The following is a 26,675-nucleotide window of genomic DNA, read 5'->3' as shown; positions in this document are numbered from 1 at the left end:
TCTCCTGGGCGGAGGAATGTTGTCTTTTGTGTGTAATGTTTTGATGGAACAGGTGGCAACTTATTGGTCATGTTACGCTTGTCTTCCAATGCTAAGGCCAAACATCGCAGCACCTGGTCATGGCGCCAAGTAAACCGTCCTTGGCTAAGAGCCACCTTACATCCTGTCAAAATGTGCCTTAATGTTGCAGGTGATGAACACAAAGGACATGAGGGATCCTCTCCTACCCAGAGGTTTAGGTTCTGTGGTGATGGGAGAACATCATATGTTGACCTGATGAGGAAACTGATCCTGCTCTGTTCCATTGACCATAGGTCTTGCCAGCCAATCTTGCGTTGTTCCACACTCTCCCATCTCATCCATTCTCCCTGTTTGGCCTGGGAAATGGCCTTTATACACCTCATCCTCTCCTCCTGCTTTTGCACCTCGTTGACTACCAGCTTCCTCCTTTGAGCTGGGGCCGCCTTGTGCCATGTAGGAGGAGTTGAACTGAAACCAAGACCCCCTCTTCCATGCTGAACTTGCCCCATGATATCACCAATTCGAAGGGCAGCCTTTGCATCTTCCACAGCTTTCTTTGCCGCCCACTTTCTTCCAGTTTTCAACACAGGTGCTGCCTCCCTTACGCATTTATCGCGTGGCTCTACTAATGTCATTTCCAGTCTGACCTTGGCGCACTTAAACTCCTCAGTTAGAGCAGAGACTGGTAGCTGCAGTATTCCTTTACCATAAAGTCCCACTCTGCTGAGGCAGCGTGGAACTCCCAACCATTTCCTGATGTATGAACTGATTAAAGCTTCCAGCTTCTCTACTGTTGTCAAAGAAACCTCGTACACAGTCAGTGGCCACAGCAACCTCGGCAGTAGACCAAACTGAAAGCACCAGAGTTTTAGTTTACCTGGTAGAGCGCAGCTGTCTATGCTCTTCAACCCTTCCACTGCTTGTTGTCTAACTTCTCCCACACGAACTGTGTCCTTTAGATCCCCGTCGTACCATCTCCCAAGACTCTTCACTGGCTTCTCAGACACTGTTGGTATTGCCTCATCATTAATGAAGAATGTTTTATCTACTACTTTGCCTTTAATTATAGAGATGCTCCTTGATTTAGTGGGCTTGAATTGCATTCGTGCCCATTCAATGTTATTGGTTAATTTGCCCAATAACCGATTAGTGCAGGCTACTGTTGTAGTCATGGTTGTCATGTCATCCATGTATGCTCGAATTGGTGGTAGTCGCATTCCAGAAGCCAAGCGCTCTCCTCCTACTACCCATTTTGATGCCCTAATGATTATTTCCATTGCCATGGTAAAAGCCAGTGGAGAAATGGTGCATCCTGCCATTATTCCAACCTCTAGGCATTGCCATGTAGTGCTGAATTCTGAAGTTGAAAAACTGAATTGCAAATCTCCAAAATAGGCTTTCACTAAATTTGTTATTGTCATCGGTACACTGAAAAAATCAAATGCTGCCCAAAGTAGTTCATGTGGCACTGAACCATATGCATTAGCCAAATCCAGGAATGTCACATGGAGCTCCTTCCTCTCCTTTTTAGCTGATTGAATTTGTTGCCAGATCACATTGATGTGTTCTAAGCAACCTGGGAAACCTGGAATGCCCGCTTTTTGTATTGAAGTGTCAATGAAGCAGTTCTTTAATAGGTAAGCTGACAATCTCTGAGCAATAATGCTGAAGAAAATCTTGCCTTCTACGTTTAATAGGGAAATGGGACGAAACTGACTGATGCTTGTAGAATCTTTTTCTTTAGGTATAAAGACTCCACCTGCTCGGCGCCATGCTCTTGGTACAACCTGTTTTTCCCATGCCACTTTCATCAATTTCCACAGAATTCGTAGAACTCCTGAAGCACTCTTGTACACTCTGTACGGAACTCCATTAGGCCCTGGAGATGATGAAGCCCTTGCTTTTTTCACAGCTTGCTCTATTTCTTTCCACTTAGGTGCACAGTCCTCCATTTGGTATTCTGGTGGATTGATAGGTGGGATGTCTGACGGAATTGACATAGGCTCCTGCCTTTTTGAATCTGTATGTGTTTCCTCCAAATATCTCTCCAGCTCAACCTTAGATGCTTTTAGTGTGCCATTCTTCTCACTGGTGAATAACTTCTTTACAAATTTGAATGGGTCTTTATAAAAGTTAGCTCTCGCACGCTCCTTCTTTTTGTAGCGTTTCCGTAGGCGCTCAGCTCTGCGCAATGTTGCAAGCTTATCTTTTATGACCTTTTGTAAGAGATTGAGTCCCTCCTTCTGACTTTGTTCTGCTCTTCTCCATTGGTTCCTCAGCTGTCTCCTTTCTCTAACTAAGCGTTCAATCTCCTGCTGCCGTCTAGACTTTCCAGGAATAGTTTGTACTTTTTCCTTCCTTTTTTCAACTCCAAACCTCTCACTTCCATATGCGTAGATGATGTCCCCAAATTTATCCAGCTTCTTTTCAACTGTTCCACTTAATCTTTCCAATGCAACGCAGAGATCTGTGTTTACTGTGTCCCATGCAGTTTTCTCACAAGCTCTTGGCCATTTAACTCCAGGCTTGTGCCCGTTGAGGTTCTTTTCTCTCTTATGCTGGTTTGTCTGACCGGGTTCACAAGGATCATTAGGTTCATCACTAACTGTGTCCATGCAAGTCCTCCTCACATCTATGACAGGGGTGCTGATATCCTGCGAACTGTGGTTTGCTTCCTGTCGCTGGATTTCATTCGACTGACTTGACTGACTTCGTAAGAAGTACTGATCAATGCGAGGCCCTTGTCCCTTCTCCCTCAAGCATTTCATTCTCCCTTGATGAATCTTCAAACCCCTGACCGTTGTCGCCTTGCTCCAGCCGCAGACACAAACCTGGAGTTCCATGTCTTTGTTAACTGCAGATCTTGAACTAGTCTTTTGTGAAGTACTCTCCATACTCATATCCGTTTCCGTTCCTAAGTCGTTAACCGTGTTGTCCAACGTTGAGTCATCTTCCGCCCCCGCTCTCGCAGACTCTAGGGGTATTTTTCTCTTTAATTTCTTAGAAGCCTTGGGCGGGTGTCTCCAGCATCCTGTAAACACAGAGCTGGATACTGCCGACAAGGGTAGCTAACCCTTACCAGCCCCAATGGGGTCTCTTTCCTCCTGTCAGCTGTCTCTCCAGGCTGTCACAAGGTCTTTCCCTTGTTGCCAGCTGCACTATTCACAGCAGTCACTGGACGTATCCAGATCTTCATGATTTCCATTACACGAGAGTAGATGTTAAAACTTCATGCTGATTTGAACTCGGCTCTCGCCAAGATAAGCACCAACTAAGACGTAGCTTTACAGTAAACTAATGTGATCCATATGTGTCTCCATCCATTTACGTTTCCTTCCATATGATGATGTAGATATCCTTCTGTCTGGTGTTAATGGCTGAAGTGTAATGCTGGCTCCAGGGATCAGCTTATTTTGCCTCCCTGGCGCATCAGCACACACAACGGCTGCGATGCTGGCTCCGGGGATCAACCAAAGTGCGGCCTCCCCAGCGCATCAGCATGACAACCGTCTGGATTGAGCTAAGTAGGGTACATCTCTGGGGTTTTCAAGTGGGCACCTTCCATCCTCAGTGTTTCGTCGACTAGCCCACGACACCTCAAGAGGGCTCGACGGTGATTCTGGCGTCCCAGCATCACCCCCCTCCGTCCCCCACTCAACTCAGCCCAGCTTACTTACCTGTCCCCAGCCAGAATCTTTCCGTCTCAACCACAGCCAGTTGCTGCTCCTCTCTGCTGCTTCAGATAAGTTCTTCACTGTGCGACGCAACTCTTGGCCACTGAATCCGACGTCTCTGAGAAACCGAGTTGTAGAGTGTGCCACAAATCCTCGACAACCCACTTCCACTGGGTAAACCCGAACTCTCCATCCTCGCTGTTCCGCTTCAGTGGCTAGTTGAGCATACCGCAGTTTCTTCCTCTCATACGCCTCATCTACAGCATCCTCCCATGGCACTGTTAACTCTACCAGGTGAACAAGGCGTGCTGATCCAGACCACAAGACAATATATATATGATGCATTGTATATATACATATATACATGTATGTATTGTATAATTGCTTTGGCAACACCTGCTATTGTAAGTCATGCCAATAAAGCACCATTGAATTGAACTGAATTGAATTGAGAGAAACAATTGCATGGTAAATCAAAGCCAGGAATACAGTACCAAAATATAAGACCCTAAACATTTAAAGCGGAGTCATACTAACATGTTGAAACAGCCTCCCTGTTAGGATTCTAGTCACTGTCTTGAGAACATCAGGATGTACGAGGAAGGTTAAGTGGAATACCAGATCAGTTTACTGTAACATCAAGTTAATAGTGGAAGATTGTATTGCTAAGGTCAGTTTCAGTGAGTTGATTCAGATCGAGCTCAGGTAATGAATAGAGTCCGCTCCTCGAAGAACCCAGTGTACTTCTAGTGATGTTCAAATATAATATAGGTGGGATCCGGCTTAGACTGTTTCTCACACCGCTCTGCAGTAACCCCTACAGGCCAGGTGCTGAGTGAGCTTGGGGCCACAGATTTGCTGGGCTGGTCTTTGTCCTCTAGAGGCCGGTAGCCTGCAGACATCCGCTGTCGAGTTCCTGGATATAAAAAGATGCTGATTGGCTTGTGGGATCGGAGGACGCCCACTGAGCCTCGGGTCACTGAGCGTTGTGGGGAATCGCTGCATTGAAGGAGAAAAATAATAATAATTGGCATTCCAAATAAAAACATAATTGCAGATTCTAAATATATTAATAAAAAATAAATAAAAAAAAACAGGATGCACTTCCTGTTCCACTTCTTATGGCTCGAAGCATGTGACTGGTTGAAAGAATGTCAGTCAATTGGGGAAGCAATAAAGAAACTGTTGAAGGGGTGCGGAAAATGTCACCTTCCAGGCACAAGTCTAACTGAAAGCATGGCTTGTAAAGAGAGATTTATGTAAATAACTATAGTAACAGACATCATGCTTTATAATAAAAATGTATGTTTCTTCAAAAGTGTACATCAAGACCTATTTAACAAATGAAATCATACAGCAGGTGTAGTACAATCACTTTAACAAAGGCAGATATTCCTAATTCTTTTTATAATACTTCATTATTATTAAAATACAGGATTAGACTGCTACACACTAGATGTGATGAAACAAAAATAATAGAGCTCAAACTTCTGATAAGAACCTTTCACACCCCAGGCAACATAACAGGGGACAGTGGAGACATTAAATCCTACGTTAGCAAATGTGTCACAGATTGGGGTCTCAACCAAGGTATGTGTTCTACCAGGGATTAACAGAATCTAAAAATGAAGTTAAATAATAATGAAATGCCAGAATAATTTCATTTAATGACAAAGGCTGTTAATTACAAGGACATTAGTTTGTATTAAGTTTCTTTTTTTGTACTATGATTGTGGTTGATTAAGTGGATTACAAAATTACAGAATGCTGAAGGAGAACATGAGGGAGTGCATTGTCACTGGAGGTGGATTGAAATATACATTGAATCTGCTGGGTGGTGAAGATGCCTGGTACTGTATGTAAATTCAGATAAGTGGAGGGTAGTGGTACGTGTCTGTACAAGTGATCACTTTTGTGTTTACAAATAGGAAACATCACATTTTCTTTTAAGTTATTAGTTTTATTATATAGCTGTGTCTTCACATCAAGTGCTTGAATATTTAAATATAATATATATATATATATATATATATATAAATCAAATCTACTTATGTGCTTTAAGTGCAATGCAATACAGTTTATCATCAAAAATAGTTACAAGCAACATTTCACCAGTCACGTCTGGTGTGCAGTGTCGCCCTACAAAATACATCACGTGGCATCCGGTCTCTGAGTGGCAGCAATTGTGCTTTTAAAAAATGTAATCCAATGGAAATCTGTTGGAACACATTAGAAACTTGTGGCCAATATAAAATTCATTGAATAACTTCATGAGATAATTAGAAATGAGTCTAATAGACCAAGGATGGTTCACACTTTAAAGCAGGAGACAGTTGACAGAGACACTGGATATTATCCTGAGTGGTCTGCATTACAGAGCATTGGGATTATTTTTATAATAAAATTCAGGTTTTTGTTTTCAAGTTGTATTTTAAAATAAAAACCCCATTAATCAAAACACTGATAGATTTTTTCTGTGTATAAAAACTATTTTTGTAATTACAACCAATTACTGTACTACAAAAATACATCACAGCTTCAATGAACAATAATTTTGATTTAAAACATTTACACAGGTTTTCAGTCACTCTATTGCCTTGTGTCATCTGTTGGCCCAGTCCCTTTCTATAGCATTTAATGAAGCCTTGTGGCAAAGTGGTTTGCAGTGCGCAGGTGTAGAGGTGATGTGATTACGAAAAGTTCACGATCCAAACAGACGTTTATTTTTGTAATCCCGGTCTGGCGACTGCAAAGAATACTCCTAGGCAATACACAGCAATGTTAAGCAGTGCTAACGGGCAAGTGGTGAAATACAATTTATTTGTGTACAGTTCTGAAGTGTTGTTCGGATTGGTGCTGGCCTTAAGCAACAGCTCCCGGTATGTGTTAGCTGTCTAATAAACAAACAAGTATAATTAGACATGACAAAACAAACACTAAACACTCACGGTGCAATTATAGTTCTGCTTTACTGGTTTGCTCGCAACCATAATAAAGGAACAGATTGCTTAGCCATGCCCCCTTCTGGGGTGATGACTTGGTGTACCGTAGCTCCACCCCCTTTCTAGATGGCTGACTTCCACCTTTCCCTGGAATTAATTGTCAGACCATCCAGTCCTGGGCACTCTGTTCCCTTTACACAGCACCCTCACAGGTTGGGAGGGGGATTTATAACCAAGACTCATTCTTTCTCTGTCACAAGCCTCCATAATTACTAAAACCCAAAAGTGTTACATTTTAGAAATACGAAAATAAACTTTATCAGTGTTATTTGAACCCTATCTGCAGCACAGAGCAGGAGGCTTCAACAGGCAGACAGGCAACTAAGCTGCTTGTTCTTCCAGAGAACCAACAGGAACACACATGGCAAAGCACTGCACCAACTCTCCGTCAACTCAACTGCCCAATGTTCTGGGCCAGCATTTGTAAAACATACCTTCCATTCCATTGAGCTGTTCACAAGCTCCCATTAAAAGGAGGAGAGAGTGACAAGATAATCTGTAACCTGTTAAACCAAGGAACCAGAAAATAGGTCACTGCAGTTAACCTGCAATACGATGTGGCAATATCATGAAGAGGATTACATAGGAAAAGCAGGTCAGCTCAAGTAAACAATACATATATAATTTAAGAATAGGCAGAGAACATCATGGCCGTTTCAAATACACCCAGCATTTAAAATCGGTCAAACATTGTAGTGGCGCAGGTACTCAGCATTACTAAATGAAATATGTGCTTTGATTAGATGCTAAAAACGTTGTAAGCCAACTCACTGACTCAATACAGTCCTAATGACTGGCTGCTCGATTGCATGTAGTGCCGCAATACCAGTCATGCAATCGTTTCATAGCACCGCTTTCACCAGCCCTGCTTTTAATGAACCAATGTGCAAGAAAACTGTGGATATGCAGCTTTAAAAAGCACTTTGTACCTCGCTGTTGAAATCCATTGTCCTAGGTGGGATTAGAGAGACTTTAGCATTTGTGGTTTCAAGTGCTTTCTTTCACTGGCTCAAATTCCAGGGCAGAGCACATGAAGTGCAACAGCAATCCTGCGAGCGCATCGGTGCTGTTCTGAACAGTTGGGTAGTTCTGGCAGGGCTATCACACAAACCTAGGAGATGCATTAATTATTATTATTATTATTATTATTACTATTATTATTATTAATTTCTTAGCAGACGCCCTTATCCAGGGCAACTTACAATTGTTACAAGATATCACATTATTTTTACATACAATTACCCATTTATACAATTGGGTTTTAACTGGAGCAATCTATGTAAAGTAACTTGCTCAAGGGTACAGCAGTAGTGTCCTCCACCTGGGAATGAACCCACAACCCTCCGGTTAAGAGCCCAGAGCCCTAACCAGTACTCCACACTGCTGCCCACATCACCTAATTATATAGAGGCGAGTCCCGGACAGATCAAAAGGCAGAGAGGGGCCTGGATGAAATCCAATTTATAGCAGCACCACAGCCATCACAAAGCAAAGCGCTACCATAAAGTTCTAATACAATTTACAGCCAGGGCAGCAGATCACTCACACATTTGAAATGCACAACCAAATACAGAACGAACAATTAGAACAGCTATACAATTAACAATTACATACAGGCAATCCAAACGTGCCAATACATGTATATTATAATACAATTTGACAATTACTAACAATGGTCAAACTGGTCTATATTATTAAACTCGGTATGTCCTGTTTTAGTAGATATATCGCCTGGTAAACTAATCTAAACATTTCAGGTTTATATAAAATAAGTCACCCATTCGATGTTTTAATATGAGCTTAACTAGCTCAGGTGTGTCTTATTAAAAACTCAAAAGTAAAACCAGAAATGTATCTTATTTCCTGCATTCAGTGTTGCTTCTTCCTGCCTTATATTCCTTCCCCCCTCCCCACACACACAGAGACAGGATGGCCAATAGCGCCAATATAGAATGCTTTCCAGTTGACCCACTTCAAGCAGAAATAAAAACAGAAGTCAGATTAAATTTTCATCTAATTGGTTTTATTCTTTTCAGCAGTAGGGAAAAAAAGAAGTTACATATTTCTATTGATATCTTCAAATTTTTTTATTTATTTATTTTTTTTTAACAATGTTTAACAAAAAATTAAGCTCTATGCTAGGTGTGTAAGTAAAACTGAAAACACAAAAAACAGTTAAATAAGGTTTTATTTAAGATACAAGATTTTTCTTTTCTTTTTCTTCACTTTAAACCAGATAGAGAACAAATCTTTTACAATAAATGCACCCATGACATTAATGCACCCTCTCCTCCCCCTTAGCCCCCACTGGTTCATGCTCTGGGACAGGGATGGAGAAGCAGCCAACAGTATCTCAGCTAACCAACAAGAAACCTACAAGCCTTCGCCACCAGGTGGTACCATAAAGTTAAAATCCCTTTAGAAGTAAAGGTAAATAAAACAATTTATACCCCCCCCCCCCCCCCCCTTAACCTCCAGCCATTTTAATAAGAGTAGATGTCCCAAAATCAAACAGCGATGATACACATCAATCTGCAAAACCTCAAGTCCTCCACGCTGGTAGAGACTGCTGATGGGTGTTTTTGCTGTGATTTAAAAAGGGGGGGGGGGGTGGACGGACGGGACACAGAGCGAGAGAGAGCAATATGAAGCCATGATAATACCTTTTCCTTACCGTTTAGTAACCGTGAAAGGGCTAGGGTAGGGGAGGGAAAAGGGTGGAGATGTGGAAGGAGAAGGCAGGCAAGGGCAAAGGAGAAGGGTGGATAGGTGCAGAGTGAAAGGGTGAGAGGGAGTTGGAAGGAGAGGGCAGGCAAGGGAGGAGAGCAAGCAGCTGCAGCGTCCCTCATAGTGCTCTCCGCTCAATCTAACCAGTGAGGGCTGCATACCCCGAGGCACAGCAATTTTGCATGTTGAGTTCTAACTAGGGGCCTGTGTTTCTGGAAATGTTTCAAACATAAATCACTATTTAAAATTTTTAGCTGAAATGTATGTTTATTTTCTCATTCATATTGTATTTCAAAAAGATTTTCCAAATCCACAATTACCCGTGTTTTAATTTCCCACAACACTGGCCTCTATTGTAGACATAATAATAATAATAATAATAATAATAATAATAATAATAATAATAATAATAATCAATTGAAGAGCACAAATGTAAAAGGAGGAGGTCACTATTCTGTGATTTGGAGATATATGCTTCTAAAATATGTGACTAAAGATACTTTAATAGTTTGGTTTGATGTTGCAGTTTCTAACAAACCAGCAGGGGTGAGCCCCAGGAAGCACTTGGAGTCCCCTTAGCCCCCCCCCCCCCAACACAACACACACACAAATAAAGACATTGCCAGTCCTGGAGTATGATGTCTGTCTGTCCAAGTTCAACTGTGGTCACCAGAAGAAGCCTTATTTGTTCTCATTGTATTTGTAACCCAAGGTACCTGGAACTAGCCAATAGGAGACATCATTGGTATTCTGGATGTGCAGGGGTATGTGTGTGTGTTTGTCAATGAGATTCTGATGCTTTTAGACCAGCCAGCACTACCTGTGATTCCTGACCCCTTAACTGCTTCTATTGAGCAAGGCCTGCATGTACAATATACCAGAGTGCAGTGATAAGAAAAAGCTTAGCAGTACCTTGACTTTATAGATTACCGGGATTCTTCTTCATGTTAACATTCTCATTTTCCTTCACAGTTTAAAATACTAACTGTAAGAGTCAGGACTTCAAAATGCTGTCTCCCTGTCCATGAATTACAACCAGTAAGATCCACGTACCTTCCAGTGTGTCAGCTCTTAAACCCCAAAGTTACATGGCCTGCCAGACTGGCAATTCTGACCACTGCTTCCAAGTACTATACTAGGGCACACTGCCTCCCTGCCCCCAGCTCCAAACACTACCTACAAGTTCCTCAGATAAAAACTGCCTAGTCTGTCCCAATCATGCACTTAATTATTAAGATCAACCAATTAAATCTGACCAGGTCCTATACTACTTTATATTACATCAATGAACATGGAATGGATTGGCCCCCATGAACAGGCATTGCTACCCTCTGCAATACTGGAGAACAGCAACAGGCGTGCTACAGCATTGTGTTGGACAGGCCAGGTTTTCATTACCTCCAGATTCTATAAAATAGAAGTCTGAAGCAAGCAGAATATTTACCACAGAGCTGAATTTTAGACATTGCCTGCAGACGACTTGTATTCTGTGCACTGGAAAGCAGTGCAGGGATAGATTTAGGCTCTCGGGAGAAAAGAAAAAACTGGACACTCAGTAATCAACTGACCAGCCAAAAAGCATATCAGGATCATGTTTCACACAATCCTAAAAAGTACAATATATGGATCTTAAGTAGGGGTGTAACAATTCATTGTGTATTGATGAATCCTGATACTGTATTTACATGACATACCGTACAGCTTCGTAATGGGAGGTATGTATCATTTGTATTGTGATACAAGACCAAAAGCACAACATAGCTCATTTTAGTTCACCAAATGGTTCTCGAATGCAGAAGTGTGTTTTACATTCCATGTATTGTGACATTAGTATATCGTTACACCCCTAATCTGAAATACAATCAATGGCTAAAGTCCAATGCGCAAGGTCTGTGTATTGGCTAGCTCAGGTAAGAGAGAGGGAGGTCGAGGGTTGGGCGTTTCTGGATAAGGCTTGTGCACGTGTTTTTGGGGGGGGGAGAGAGAGAGAGAGAGAGAGAGAGAGAGAAAGAGAGAGAGAGAGAGAGAGAGAGAGAGAGAGAGAGAGAGAACGAGAGAGAGAGAGAACGAGAGAGAACGAGAGAGAACGAGAGAGAGAGAACGAGAGAGAGAGAGAGAGAGAGAGAGAGAGAACGAGAGAGAGAGAGAGAGAGAGAGAGACACAGAAATAAACAAACAAACAAACAAACAAACAAACAAACAAACAAACTCAGGAGCACTCCTCCCCAATGCGCTGGCACGACCGCCCCACCTTGCGGTCCAGCTTCACCATCTTCAGGATAGCCTCCTCTCGGCCACGGCCCAGGTGATCAAACAGGCAGTCGTGCTGCTCCGGGAGACGATGCAGCATGCAGAACACGTATCCTGCAGAGGTGGAGAGATGGTTAGCCTTTCTGGAGCAAAAACAAGGCATCCCTTTTGGCACAGCAAAATGGGGAATGACACTGCAGAATACTGCACCAAAATGCTTACAGTAACTTCTGAATACAAAAAAATATATTAATATACCACTGGCACTGCAAACTAAATCAGGATTTTTTTTATTTTTTTTTAATCACACGCAGACCCATTGAAACCTGTTTATTTCCCCAAAGTGAACCCCAGTCAAGAAGAGACATCAATAGGTGTTGCAGGGGAGGTCATTCTCTGGCTGGGGATGTGGAAAGAGACAGAAAAGCAAATAAAACACTGAGGAGACATCAGCTTGGGGGGGGGCTCTTGATCGATTGTGTTATGAACTGAACACACTCTCGACTTTAATTGAGGAAATATTCTTACAGCGGTCTTTCAAAAATAAATCAGTGTTTTGAGCTTTTAAACATGATCTCTTGCGGAATGTTTTCTGTGCTCAATTAACATTTAACAACTCTTGCTCAACACTGATTACACATTAGACTGATAAATACTAATTATACCTCCAAATTGAATAAATAATGCAGATAATATTCACAACTTTAATGAGCGCTGATTATAAGCTGCAAGTGACACGCGCACAAGGTTTAATTAAAAGCGATCACACTTAACTGCCTGTCAAAAATGAAAGTCTAATGATAACAGAACTCCACATGCATTAAAACTGACTGCAATAGAGCTAATACAGTAGCTGATTGAGCTCAAAACTTTGTCAGGTCGGGTCTTTGAGCATCCCAGTGGTTTCACATCAGCTTAGTTAGATAACCCCTAGATAATTCCATACCCTTACCACCGTGTAACAAAATCCCTTTACAACACAGGCATGAGTCAACCCTGCGCCTCACATCTAACCATACACGGACAACAAGAAAAGTAAAAATCACGACCAGAGATGTAGCAGCTATATTAATTTCTTCTATATTAACTAATCTTCTAGCTTGATCAGTCGCTACTGTAATTAACTGGTTGATGGGGTGTACTGGAGTTATTCGATTTGAGCTGCCTGTGCTATGAATCTGTTTCTGCCACTTCTCTGTTCAATGCCCTTTCCTTAGGTTTTTTTTTCTGTCATCATCGTCAGTGACATTCCTCACAGGTTCCTGTGTTCCCTCTTCTGGGTGCACACAGGTTTTATAAATCCTCCGAACGTGCTGAGCCACTCAGTCACTTCATTCACTCACATTGGAACAGCGATTAGGTGGGTCCCCTGCAGTCCATGTCACAGTGTGGCAGTGTTCCCCGCCCGTGTGTATTTTGTGTTTAATGTTGCGTGTGGTGTGTTAATGTTGGTGTATAGGTATTGATGCACGGGATATAAATGGCTCTGTGTAACACGAGTGATTTAAAATATATAATTGTATTTATACACGAGGATGGCACAATCACTTCACGTGCAGATTAAAAGGGGTATTTGTATGTGAGCATGGGATTGCACAAATTAGTTCACGTGCTGGGATTCAAGTGAATAATTAATTAGTAATTGAATCCCGGCACAACAGATGCACGTTTTACTCACTCAGGGTTGTGTGTTTGGTGAGTGGAGAACGGGTGTGGAGAAGGAGAAAGTAATTATAAATAATTCATAACAATTGCTATTGCGTGCTGGTAGGACCAGCACGATACTTGTTTATTTTGACTCACCATGTTTGTTTGTCTAGTGTTAATCCATTTTGCTTGTCTATTTATTTTGGCCTCAAGTGCCGTGTGCTGTTTTTGTTTTAATTTGTTCTTATTAAACCGCGCAATAAACATTTCACCTTGCAGTACTGTGTGTTTCATCGTCACCACTACAGCCTGCTTGTCACACACAGACACCACAAAAAACCAACAGGAAGCGTTAACACAGGTCAAATAACTGGCTTGCAGCTAGTAGAAATAATCTGTTTTGAGGTATGAGCATTTAAAAAGTTTTAATATCACAGCATAAAATCAGCCATGAGATCATTCCACGTATTCTCTTCTCCGATGCACAGTTTTGCTGTGGTCTCTCAGGCCTCATACACACACACACAGCCTAAATGCAGTTGCGAGTTCACCTTTTGCTCTTAATACAGTTCAAGTACACACACAGTTTGGTTGCAAAAGGCAGCGACAACCGCACTAGTTAATCCTGTTCGGAACAAGTAGCGAGTTCTGTTATTAATTCAGTTTGGTTACTTAATGCACAACAACTGTGTGTGTGTGTGTGTGTGTGTGTGTATTAAAACTAGTGCTGGGACGAACACAGGACTTTCACACTTTTTTATCGGATATTCACTCAATTTAAATATTCATTCGTTTTTCCAAAAAGTAATAAAAGCCATTACATTGCTCTGAATGCAGGCAGAGACAGCATAGCAGCAGGGTCAGGGGGCGTGGCCGTGGTCCCTGTGTGTGTGCCTTTATTTTACAGCAAGACCTTACAATATGTAAAACATTAAAATAGAGAAATATCCCAGGAGTAAAGAATAAGTTGTGTAGGACTTACTTTACCCCAGTGAATTAACTACAAAATAAAGGATGCCAAATAAAAGCTCAAGTTAAACATTCTTTTGTTTAGTCCCGGAATAAATAGTACATAAAGTTGACAATGCATTTTATTTGTATTTTTTTTTCATTCCTTGACATTTCTTCACAGTAAACAATGGCCATCGACATGTTTTCATAAATTAATATCATGAGGTTTACTTGTACCTTTTTGTAACTGAACAAGCAAATGAAAACTGAAATTTAACTTTAAACACTTCAAATAAAACAGTGTGGAAATGGTGAAAAAACGCACTGTTTTGGTTCTTGATTATTACATTCCAAATTTTAAATATATATATTATATATATATATATATATATATTATATATATATATATATATATATATATATATATATATATATATATATATATATATAGACACACACACACACACACAGTCTACATAAAAAAAAAAACACTACACAACATTTTCAGAAAGTTGTGTACTGTTTAAGCGTGGCATTTCAGAATGACATGCTTGCTTTTTTTCTTTCCCATGAGATTCTGGCTCGCACTAAAGCAGCACAATGCATTTTTGTCCCAGATGGCATTCCACAGAAATCACTATTTGTGCGCGCGCATAATCTGTTTTGTTTACTTTTTGCTGTCTAAAACTTTTAAATAGAGGCTCGAGAGCTGCTGTGTTGATTCTGTGTTTTTTTTGTTTAAATATATATTAAATCTCGCATATCACACAGAGCTCTTTTTCATTTGCCATTTTATGAAACTGTCCTGTAAATTCTGGTGAGACGGTAAATAAGTGCAAGGTATTTTTGTCATTTCTAGCGAACACAAACATCTGATTTTGTATCCGAATACATGTCAAAAACTACTCATTCGAATATTCTGATATTTGTCTCTGCACTAATTAAAACTGCACTAAAACAATCGTAGTAGTTGCTCGGTGGATTTCTGCGCAAGTAATGATGTCATCGTTTATCAGACATTTCCGTCTGTTAAACATGGTGAAAAAAAAATATAGGTGCCTGATGAGCCAAGTTGATTTTGTAATATTGATGAATAGTAAATTCATAACAATAGTAAATAGTGCATACATATAACATACTTTTTTTTATTTAATCAAAGTACAGTTGTATAATATTCTCTGTTGGAAGAAAGAAAAAAAAAATGTATTTTTGGTTTTATAACTTAAATAAAACAATATGGGACAAATGTGTGTCCCCAGACGCCACACTGCAGCCACAACTCGTTTTTCCACTAATAACGAACGTCTCATCTGTGTGTTTTGGCACTCTCGGAAAGGTTTCAGTAAATGACAGACGCACATAAGACTCCTTAGACATGAGTACATTTTTAATCCAGTCATTTGGAGGCCAAGTCGTTCCCACTAGCCTTCTGGTCAGAAGATCGCACATGGTATTGCAGATCGTCACCACTATTTGCAGTGCAGAAAAAGTAAAATGGCATCTTTGCACACGCAGTTTTGCTGCAGTATCTCTCACACAGTTCAGTGTCATCTCTCTCGCACGCAGTTTTGCTGCAGTCTCTCTCACAGTTCAGTGTCATCTCTCTCACATGCAGTTTTGGTGCAGTGTCTCTCTCACACAGTTCAGTGTCATCTCTCACACGTAGTTTTGGTGCAGTGTATCTCACACACACACACACACAGCTCTCTGTCAGTGTCATCTCTCTCTTTCCCCCCCGGACTCACCGCAGCGGCAGGAGCCCAGCTCTTGCTGCACCAGCTCCAGTTTGGTTTGGCAGCGGTAGCAGCGTCGGCGACTCCTCTGCTTGGTGCCTCCACGGCTTTCTTCAGCAACGTCATCCTGCAGCCGCGCCCGTTTCCCTGGTGACTCCTCGCCCTCGGACACGGACCCTGCCACCGGAAACACAGCAGATGAGTGCAATCCATTCAGAACCACTTATTCAATCCAAATACATGAGGTTACATAAGGTGACATTGCATCTGGCACAGAGAACCTGCCTGTTCATCAGATATTTCAGGACACTGTTAAAAGCAGATTAGTGATTCAGAGAGATTTCACAGGTGAAAGTGACCAATGAGCATTTTGACAAACTCCTGGGTCAAAACCAATATTTGGCCACTGGTATGGGGGCCACCTAGGCCCCCCAAAGCTCTGGGGTTGTACAAGCTCTCAGGTGCATTCTGTGCCATTTTAGACCACTTTCAGAAGCTAATCTGAATTTAACTTTGTAGAAAAATAAATTCAGAAATTGCTTCTTACAACTTGTCATTTTACCAGATGTATCAACCTGATAAATCACAGATGAGGCTAGTTAACAAACACTGTTTTTGAAATGTTACTCGCATGTATGCCCATTTCAAGTATTCATTTCATAAAACCTCAGCTGCAAATATAATATACAATCTCTACTTAAAATATAAATAAAAATAAAGCTTTTGCATCAATAGTTTATTTAACTGTATAATAAAATACATCTAAATTATACTCACTTTTTTCATTCCAAAAGCAGTACAACAATTCAGTGTTTTAATCAAATGTCAGAAGCAATAGTCCAATAATTTTGTGTCTCAAGCATAGGCGCCTAAACTTTGTTAAAAGGTGGGGGGCAAACGAAAGGACTAACTGCCGAATCCAGAGAGGCGCATTTATTATTATTATTATGATTTTACAATTAAGAAGCTCTAAGAAACCAAGCAAACCTTGCTGTTGTGAAGTCACGGTTTTAGTAATTGAAAGCCGACAAAATTGGGCAGGTGTTTCAGCATAAAATGTTCAATATGTACTTACTGAGCATGTTTTAATTACAAATGCATGCAAGTTGCACCAAATGGCAAAACCAGTACCAATGGCATCTCTGCACAGTGCTGCACCTAGAATTTCCACGTGTAGTTTATTAAAAGAAAGTGTTAAACAAACAAAGAAAAGCAAGTACAGCACTGTTGTTTTGCAGGCAAGTATTCCCTAATTAAGGCAGCTGAAAATACTTGCCATGTCAGAAGCACTGGTTTACTATATAAAAAATGGACTTCATTCTGCTGAATAAAACAATTTCAAACAGTCAAGAGTTGTTTGTTTTATACCATTAAAATGGTCATATTCCTCTAAGAAATTGTGTCTCTGCCTTTGTGCTTGCTTCTAAATATGGTCCATTATGTTAGGACAAAAGTTTGCCCATAATAATATAACTTAAAACAACAATGTAACTGCTGCTAGTCATCTCTTCCTAGTTTTAAAATAATTATTGTTAACTTTAAATACTGGGACAAGTTTTGCACTTGATTTGGATCGGGTACATTGTTTTTTTTATCTTTAACAAGGGCTGACAGTGCGCAGAACGACGGGGAGAGTAATATAAGCAAAAATACTTTAATTACCTTACAATTTCAGGTACATGCTTTTAAAGATGACGCTGGCTGCGAAAGAAGGACTGCGACTATTGCTGTTTTTGATACACAAATAAGCTTACTTGACTTGAAAAACATCTTAAACGATGTAAGCAAATTCTTACTTGGTTTGATTGAATGAGTCATCACAACAAGCTTCAAAAGTACTTAATTTAAAAAAAAACACAACCCCCCCCCCCCAAAAAAAAACACACATTCTAGCCTACTTCACTAAAGTAAAAACAGGCTTCTGGTATTTTGAAATACCACTGCTTCAGATTATTACTAGTGCTTAATAACAGTAACAACATTTTATTTAGAGTTGGTGTTGAACTTAAATAGTGCATTGCGGACTATGGGTCAAGCCAATGTTCATGTAGGGTGTGCTTTTTTTTTCTTTTATCAATGTTGGACATCTGGTGTCTTCTGAATGACTTTTTTATTACATTTTAAATCTTTTAAAAGGTAAAATCATAGTAAAACATAGAATAAGAATGTCTATACAATGAGCAAAAAAAAGTAGCGGTGCAAAATAGTTTGCCTCCCCTGTGCCCCACTGGTTAGGCACCTACGGTCTCAATTAAGTCAACAGTTCAACGAGAAAAAAAACCACACACCTCTAAAAAGGTCACAAAAATAAAGCGTGTGCAAATGATTATTTATTTATTTTATAGTTTTCCCACAATAGATATAATAAAACATGTTAAAAAGGAAATTTGGAAATAAAACAAAATTTGGAGAAACTTAAAGGGATCCCCAGTAATTCAAGGCCTGACATCTGCCTCTCTTGTTGTTTTTCTTCTATTAAAACGAAAAGCTGTGAAAGTAAAATACTTTGATAGATACCTTAGAGTTATCACACCTATGCAACAGATAACATTAATCAAATATGAGTACTCCATTGGCTCTTTTCTTCTTAAACTTTGCACTATAAAATATACTTCTATAATACATTTAACACAAATATAAATAAGGGGTCACCAAATTTAAAAGTGATGCCTCTCAGGCTGCTTCTTTTTATGCAATTGTTTTAAACTATTTGTATCATATACAGTTATTGTTTTCTTGCTCTTATTGTATTACTTGTATTGTAACACTTGAAATGTATTTGCTTACGATTGTAAGTCGTCCTGGATAAGGGCGTCTGCTAAGAAATAAATAATAATAATAATAATAATAATAATAATAATAATAATAATACAGTAGGGGAAACCGCGGACAGGATGGTTGCAACACCTTGAATTTCTCCAATCAGAAACAAGCTAGAGTGCCATCACTCACTCGCACATGCTCAGTTCAAGTCTCTGTCTGCCTGTGGATGAGGAGCTGTCTGTGCCAAAGCCCTGAGTTTTTATCTACAATAATCGATTTTTGACCTAGTAGAGTACGTTTTTTCCCTAATTTTCTTTTTGTGATATATACCTGTGTTATCCAGTTTATGGATCTAGGCTTTTAGCATTCTCATCCCTGATCTCTGTACTTATAATTGACACAATTGATTGCTCTTAGCTTTATTGTTTCTTGCTGGAACAGGTTTGGTAATGGCTCCCTGGGTTGGGGCCAGTTGTAACACGTGTTACAATTGACCCCATACACCATTAGCTAAACTACATTTGGGCACCTGAATCTTGCACTGAATGAAACAAAATGTTCATATATCACAATTGTGACTCGGTGACATATTCTTGCTTGATAAGGCCTATAATTTTAGGGATGTTAAAGTTTTAAAAGTAGGACAAAATTCCCTTATGTGACCGTTTTTATTTTTCAATAAAGATATTCCGTTTTTGAGTTAAATAAAAACAAACATATTTGCTTCAATGAAAATTGACCTTATTCAATAAAACATTCAACTCTTGAGTTAAATGAAATGTGTTGTTATTTATTTAATTATTCTTCACAGAATGTTACAACTGACCCTGGCCATGGGGTCAATTGTAACATTGGACACCTTAAACTTCAAGCCCTCTTGCCATATGTATATCAGCGCTTAAAGGAGGATAACTATGGGGATTGGTAGAGGACAGACGTAAGTTGTTTTTATCAAAGTCTGGTCAAACTAGCTCAAACCATCAGTGCATAATGAAGAGAAAGGTAAAGAAAGTTACAACTATCCCTGGTCTCTCCAACTCAACTATCAATGTAAATATTTTTTTAAAGAAATTAAGTTGGCACCAGGAGACCTGAAACTATTGTATTTCATTATTGCTAAAAACAACATAACATAAATAGACGTACTTCAATAGAAAATGTTTCCAAATACTTGTCACATTTTACAGCCCCTCCTATTGTTGTGATGGGCTATTTTAATGCACAACATGTTCAAACCACAACAAGCTTCAGTGCACTATGTTGTACATCAAGGTAATGTGACATGACAGCACTGATTTCCGCAATTGACGCCTACAGCTACACATGAAGCACACAGATATACAAATATCATGGATGAAGAGAATAATTCCAACACAATACAATAGTACCTATATGAGCTGTTATTGTTAGACTACAGTAGTCTAACCTCTTCACACAGCGAAAGTGAGGATTCAGACGAGGATAGCCACCAGTTCGTTTCAGCAGCAGTCAGTGGATAAACCCACCCACAATTCTCTGTGATTGGTTGCAAATATGAACGTTGACTGTTCAGTAATTCTAGATTTGCACGGCGCTGTACAGCAGCTTTTTAATGCTACTGGTCATTCAACCTTCTTTAGTCACATCAAGTGTTGTACTGTAATACATTAGATATGGTAGAAACACAGTAGCCTGCATGAAAATACAATATTCTGTAATTTCTGTTACCAGCGAGACGATTGCTCCAGGGAAAAAATGGGACAAAATGAGCGTCCCAAGAAAGGTTCTGGGGACACTGGGACCAGTGTTCCAAAAGTGGGACTGTCCCGTCCAAAACGGGACATCTGGTCACCTTAACTTACACAGGAGGTCAGGTATGAATTATTAAAAGCAGAAGATATAAAAAATCAATTCCATTAAAAGCAGGACCTGTACTTGGATTGCTGTAACCTGCACTACAGTTAGAGTTAAGGCCAAGACAATATTTGACAGGGTATCTTTTTACTCTAGCACTATGTCATTCAAGACAACAATAACCCACAGCTATCAAATCTTTCCCATCATCAAGTGAAAGAAGATCTGTAAGCAGGATTTTCATTTTGTTTTATTAACACTGAATACTATCAAAATGACAAAGAAATAATTGTATTGTGTGTATGTGTGTGTGTGTGTGTAGCAGAATGATGTAAAATCCCTGTGAATGCTGAGGAGCTGTGTGCCAGTCTGACAATGAGAAGGCGCTGAATTCTTACTAGATTAAAATTTGCTGTTTCCCTGGAATATCCTCAGTGTCAACAAGACAAAGGCTGCTCCAGGAGTTTAGTAACAATGTACTTTTAGTCTCTAAAAAGAAAAGCAGCATGTTTAATGCATGTATTTATATGTTAGCACCATCTGTGTGTGCAAGGCTCTGCTCAATAATAGTTTAGCAGTTTGATCTTGGAAGTGTTTCTCAGTTCTAGCACCTTGCAAGAGTGGTACACACACACACACACACACACACACACACACACACACACACGCACGCACGCACATGCTGACAGACACTTGCTCTCCGACTCACCCTCTACCATTCCTCACTTCTAGTGCAGCAAACTCACAATACAGGGTTCTAACTGCAAGCTCTCAGCTTAAACTTTGCCTTATTTAAAATGTAGCCAGGTCCTCGGTTTAGTTTACTACAGCTATTCCCTGATCCTTTCCCAGGAGCAGATGCAGATTGCACAGTCATTTAATAAATTTAGAAATATGTACAGCTATCCCTGTATATTATGGCATAAGAGCGTCTTCTCGTTAGCACTTTGGGTGGGCAAAGTGCAAAATGAAACGCTTGTATACCACGAGACCAGTGTTGTAACCAGAGCTGACATTCTACCGAGGTCAAACTTAGGTTTCAAGCTATAGCTGGCAGTATGTATATGACTGCTTGACATTTACTGTTCAACCTCCAAATCTATGTTACACAGCAAACCAACAGAGAAAATTAAGGAGTCGTGTACTTTATCAGAATTTTAACATGAGCATCAGCATAGCTAGTTACAGCCATGCACAAGACAGGGTCAGCTGTTCATATATGATTATTATAAAATCATGTTTTTTTTAAAATTTTTATTTTATTAAAAAGGAAACACATACTCATGGTCTTCTGAATGTTCGGCAATCTACAGTCTACTGTGCAATGCTTACGACAAAATAAGATATACTGGATTATTCTGAAATCTGGGTGTTGAGTACTACACAGACATATACAGGTACTACCCACTAACGACTTTATTCCAAAATGCAGCACCATTTTTAACCACTTCAACACCATGACGTACGCACATACGTCAAATGAAAACCCACTTACAGTACCATGCCGTAGGTGTGTACGTCAAGTTTCCCATTCTATTCTGAGTGGTTTCTCAGTGTAGCGTTTCAGGTTTCATTCTCTAAGGCAGTGTGTGTTTCAAAATTATTATTTTTTGTTTTATTATTAGTTTTACTTGTTTAGTTGTAGTTTATATAGTTTCTAGCAAAAGCTAAACATGGTCAGCAGTGTGAAGTAGTGGTTAGGGCTCTGGACTCTTGACCGGTCATGGGTTCAATCCCAGGTGGGGGACACTGCTGCTGTACCCTTGAGCAAGGTACTTTACCTAGATTGCTCCAATAAAAACCCAACTGTATAAATGGGTAACTGTATGTAAAAATAATGTGATATCTTGTAACAATTTTAAGTCGCCCTGGATAAGGACGTCTGCTAAGAAATAAATAATAATAATAATAATAATAATAATAATAATAATGGCAACGTACGTGGAGAGCGACAACGGGAGTTGTCAAATCACTTACCTTTGTGACTGTACAAACAAAAAAGCATGCAGCTACTTTACAGGTAAGCCAGCTGCAAACAGGAAGCTGTTTGTTTTGAAATGGCAGTACTGTGACGAAATACTATCAAAATACAGTACTGGGTACAAGGCAATAAAGCAGCCCTGTACACACATTTGTGACTATCCCTCCAACACAAGGGAAGCAGAGACCATAAAAAGGTGCAGGGTCTGCTACAAAAATGGAAACAAAAGGACACAAGAAAAATGTGTAGTGGTTGTGAAGGCAACCCCGGGTTCTGTTGTATTGAACATTTCAATAAATAGCACAGAGCAAGTCGATAATGGCACACGTTTTTATGTTGTTTGATTTTTATTTGATAATTACTGTTTACTGATTATTATTGCTATTAGCAGCCTTTTTGTTTTCATTGTTCAAAAACATGTGTTTTTATCTCTATATTGAACATGGGTATGTAGTACACAGGAGCATGAAGGGTTAATGAAAAACACAGTTTAGGTAATTTATTTGTGTTTTATTTATCATATGTTTACATTTTATAGCAATTTCAGGTTTGAAAACATTATTATTATTATTTTCAAAATCTGGTACCTGGGAAGAGGTTTCATTTTTACATCTGGAGTTGAAGTGGTTAATACACACACAGTTTTGAGCTCATGTTGGTTTATCGTGCCTCCCCTGTCTGTTTGCATAACCAAGCTCCAGGCTGCATAATTTTCATTTAACGTATGCTTGACTTTTTAAAAATTGATTACACACAGAGGGCTGGACTTTATTAAGCCGTGTTGAACGTGCTCATTCATTTAAGTTTAATAACCCAGTTTAAGGCATGTGCAATATTGAAAACAAATGTAATTTAATCTGGTATCACTAAAAAAAAGTGTGAAGCAAGCACAATTGCACAAGTGATAATAGCCCCATGTTTTTTCCCCTTACTAAATAAAATAAATGACGTCTTATTATTGCAGCACAGTGGAAAACAGGGGCCATAGCTCCTTTCCGAACGGCCCATGTTTACTGATACAAGCTGCATCCCCACCAACTCAAATCCTGCTACTGCTCTTAGTTAACCTTGTAGATTGTAGTCTAATAATGCCCACAACCAACTTGAGACATCTATTGGGATGATGAAGGGATGATTTTTGACTTATATATGATTATATTTATACACTTAAAGTCTTACAACCCTTGGTGCAGTTAAAACCACCTCCACTGAAAAGGTGAGTGTTGGATGGTCTGTATCTCTAACTCTTAGAGAACCAGGTATCCTGGTCCCTGTACAGAAATATTTCAAACTTTCATTGCATAGCTCCATTTTCTTGTGAACTTCAATTATATTTTACCTGGGGATGTAACAATACACTAAATCTCACGATACATGCATAATAAGATCAATTGGTCATTTAAATGATCGATGAAAGACAAAAACTGTAATGAGATAGGGAGTGTATGTATCCATACCAATGGTACTACATTCATCAGACTTTGTAGTATACTGTAGTCTAAACAAAGCTTCTAAACCAAGCAATGATACTTGCAATCTTAGAAGTGTCTGAGGAAGATCATTCAGCCGATACAGTATTTTGATAATGGGTTTGAAGGAAACTGTCAACGACGCCTAGAAGTTTCAATATCTCAATTAAAATCTGCAGCAGGATAGTTTACTCTCTCAAAGTAGTTATGTTTAAGTTATTTACAGTATTCAAACTTTTATTTTTAGCTAAGTGAATGAATATTTTTTTGTACAAACTCCACGTGTAATAGTCATTAAATCGGAAACTTACTTAACATCAAATAACATACGTTTTTAGCATAAACTACATTTTAATGGTGTTGCTATACACTATTTTATTTATCCCGTGCCAAAGATAAACCACTCATCTCTGCTCTTAACTTATAGTCTGTATTGGTAAATATATTTGTATTTTAAGCAATACCGATCATTCTCTAATTGTGTTTACCACCAGCTGAAGAAAGTACTTTATTTATTTTCTATGATACCATTTTTCTAACAAACTGCTGCACCGCGTTGTTTTGAGCAAATTACAGATCTTAATAATAGAATAATTCATACTGTGGTATATATTGTGCAACTTTAGGGTTCTTTTAAAGTTTTTAAAAGTCTTAAAAAAAATACATAAAATTGCTATGCCTTTTTTTCAGCTTTTTGATGTAGTAAAATATGAAATGCAAAAGTTCAAATCATTGTGTGAAAGGAAGTGTTTGACAGCGCCTGGATACACAATCATTACACAACAGAAGCACATTGGCTCGTGTGCAGTACTGGAGTTTTTCTTTTTAATGTGGTGGTGGGAACGCAAAAGGTCTTGTGCAGGGCTAGTTGTTTTAAAATATTTTATATATATTAAAAAAAAAAAAAGTTCCCCCTTCATCAGGGCCCCCCTTCGGGGCGTTGGGCTCCGGGGAAATGTCCCCGTCCTCCCCGCCCTCTCGGTCGGCCTGCATACCAACTATAAAACAGTTATTCTTCATTGTAGAACCAGCTGGTGATCTACAATGAGCTATGTTGTGCTTTTGGTCTTGTTTCATTACATAATGTAATATATCGATACATGATGAATCGTTGCACACCTAAAGCTACCTCTAGCATTTAGTGTGAGCCTAATCAAAACTGCTATGCAATGGAGTCCTGCATTACAGGCTGCCTCTGTACTGCAGTAAAGCGAGCCATTAGAGCAGCAGGGCTGTGGGTGAGATGTCAGCAATGAAAAATGAGAAGCAATGGAAAAAGCAGGAGCCAAGTACCCTCTAATTAAAGAATTCAGTGGTTTTATTTCCCCTAAAAACATCAATTAAGTGCAGACCCTGCTCTGGGCTCCACGGCAGAAATACTGCAAACGCCTCCCTGTACCTCACAGGGGAGCACAGGAGTGAAGATGGGAAGATTAAATAATAAAACTTCCAGGCCACCGAGGAACAGGCACAAGAATGAAAATCATCACATAAATAAACCTGATATAAACAGCTAGGACAGAAACCAGAAAATATTTTTAGTATAGTAAAAAAAAAAAAAAAAATAATAATAGAGTGCGCTTTTAAAGTGTCAAAGGTAGCGGGGGGGGGGGAGGGGGGCGGGGAAGACAGACCATCAATATAATGAATGCTGTAGGGAGCCTAGTTTTTGACTTGGTAAAACTAAGTATGATACAGGACACCAGCACAGACTTTACTATATTCAATACAATGCTTGCCAGCAGACCTGTCACAAGAGTTGAACACTTATTTAAAATTTTTTTTTTTTTTTTTTTTTTTTTTAATACCGAACACACAAATTAGAAAGATTAAAAAAACAGCCTCAAACCTGAAGAACAAAATGTGATAGTTTGAGGAAACTGGATGGCTGCCTGTTTGATTCAGAGCAGGCACTTTATACTGCTATGATGTTAAACACCTTTGGTGAACCAAATCTGGAGTGCTCACACAGGACTGCCAGCTAACATAGGCTCTACCAGGAGTGCACTCTGAAGATATGGGAAAAGGAAAAGCAGGGCTCACTCACTCGACTAGAAGGGGCATTTGGCAGTAGACCTACCTGATTCGCATGGCCGTTTTGTGGGTGTTGCTAATGTGCCGTGGGCTGTATCTGTGCAGGGAACACCTGAAACACAGAAGAGACAGAGTCAGAGTTAGGGGGGCGCGTGGAGACAGAGTCAGGGGGGGTGCGAGGAGACCCATATGGCCTGCTAAAGAAGGGAGAGAAATGTTCTTCTGTGAAGTTTAATGCATGTTATTTATTTCGGCTCTCATTTATGCTTCGGTTGCCTTTTCATGATGTCTTTTTGATACAGTCATATATACCGTATTACTTCAATTTGGTGCCGCGGCGTTTATTTTAAATTGATCAAAATGACTGCAGCCCTTAAACGAGGGCGGCGATTATACGAATTAACCTTAAAACCTTTGTCAAGTCGGGTCTTAAAGGATCCCAAATATGCAGCACCAACAATACGGCTAGTAACCTATTCCATAGCCTCATCACTCTGTGTAGTAGTGTCTTCTATCCCCTGTCTTTACACAAATACATTGATCATTTCAAATGTTGTCCTACTTTAAAGAGAGACACAAAAACTACTACA

At 39.6% G+C, this 26,675-nt stretch overlaps 1 protein-coding gene across 3 annotated transcripts in view; it reads right to left on the bottom strand.

The window, feature by feature from the left end:
• Positions 1 to 8,867: 8,867 nt before the first annotated feature.
• The window catches only part of zfand3 (zinc finger, AN1-type domain 3), a 74,311-nt gene continuing 56,503 nt past the window's right edge, over positions 8,868 to 26,675 (bottom strand). For 2 of the 3 annotated variants that reach the window (XM_059024533.1, XM_034004071.3), the window contains 3 exons: positions 26,132 to 26,197; positions 16,018 to 16,182; positions 8,868 to 11,788 (listed from right to left, as the gene is read on the bottom strand). In XM_059024533.1, the coding sequence (XP_058880516.1) occupies positions 11,634 to 11,788; positions 16,018 to 16,182; positions 26,132 to 26,197 (386 nt within the window). In that variant the 3' untranslated portion in view covers positions 8,868 to 11,633. The remainder of the gene's footprint in view (positions 11,789 to 16,017; positions 16,183 to 26,131; positions 26,198 to 26,675) is intronic. The other variant, XM_059024532.1, reaches the window with a different exon arrangement.

This window comes from Acipenser ruthenus, chromosome 5 (genome assembly GCF_902713425.1).
Source record: "Acipenser ruthenus chromosome 5, fAciRut3.2 maternal haplotype, whole genome shotgun sequence".
NCBI lineage: Eukaryota > Metazoa > Chordata > Actinopteri > Acipenseriformes > Acipenseridae > Acipenser > Acipenser ruthenus.
The sequence above is the reverse complement of the archived record's forward strand: the minus strand, read 5'-3'. Positions and strand labels throughout refer to the sequence as shown.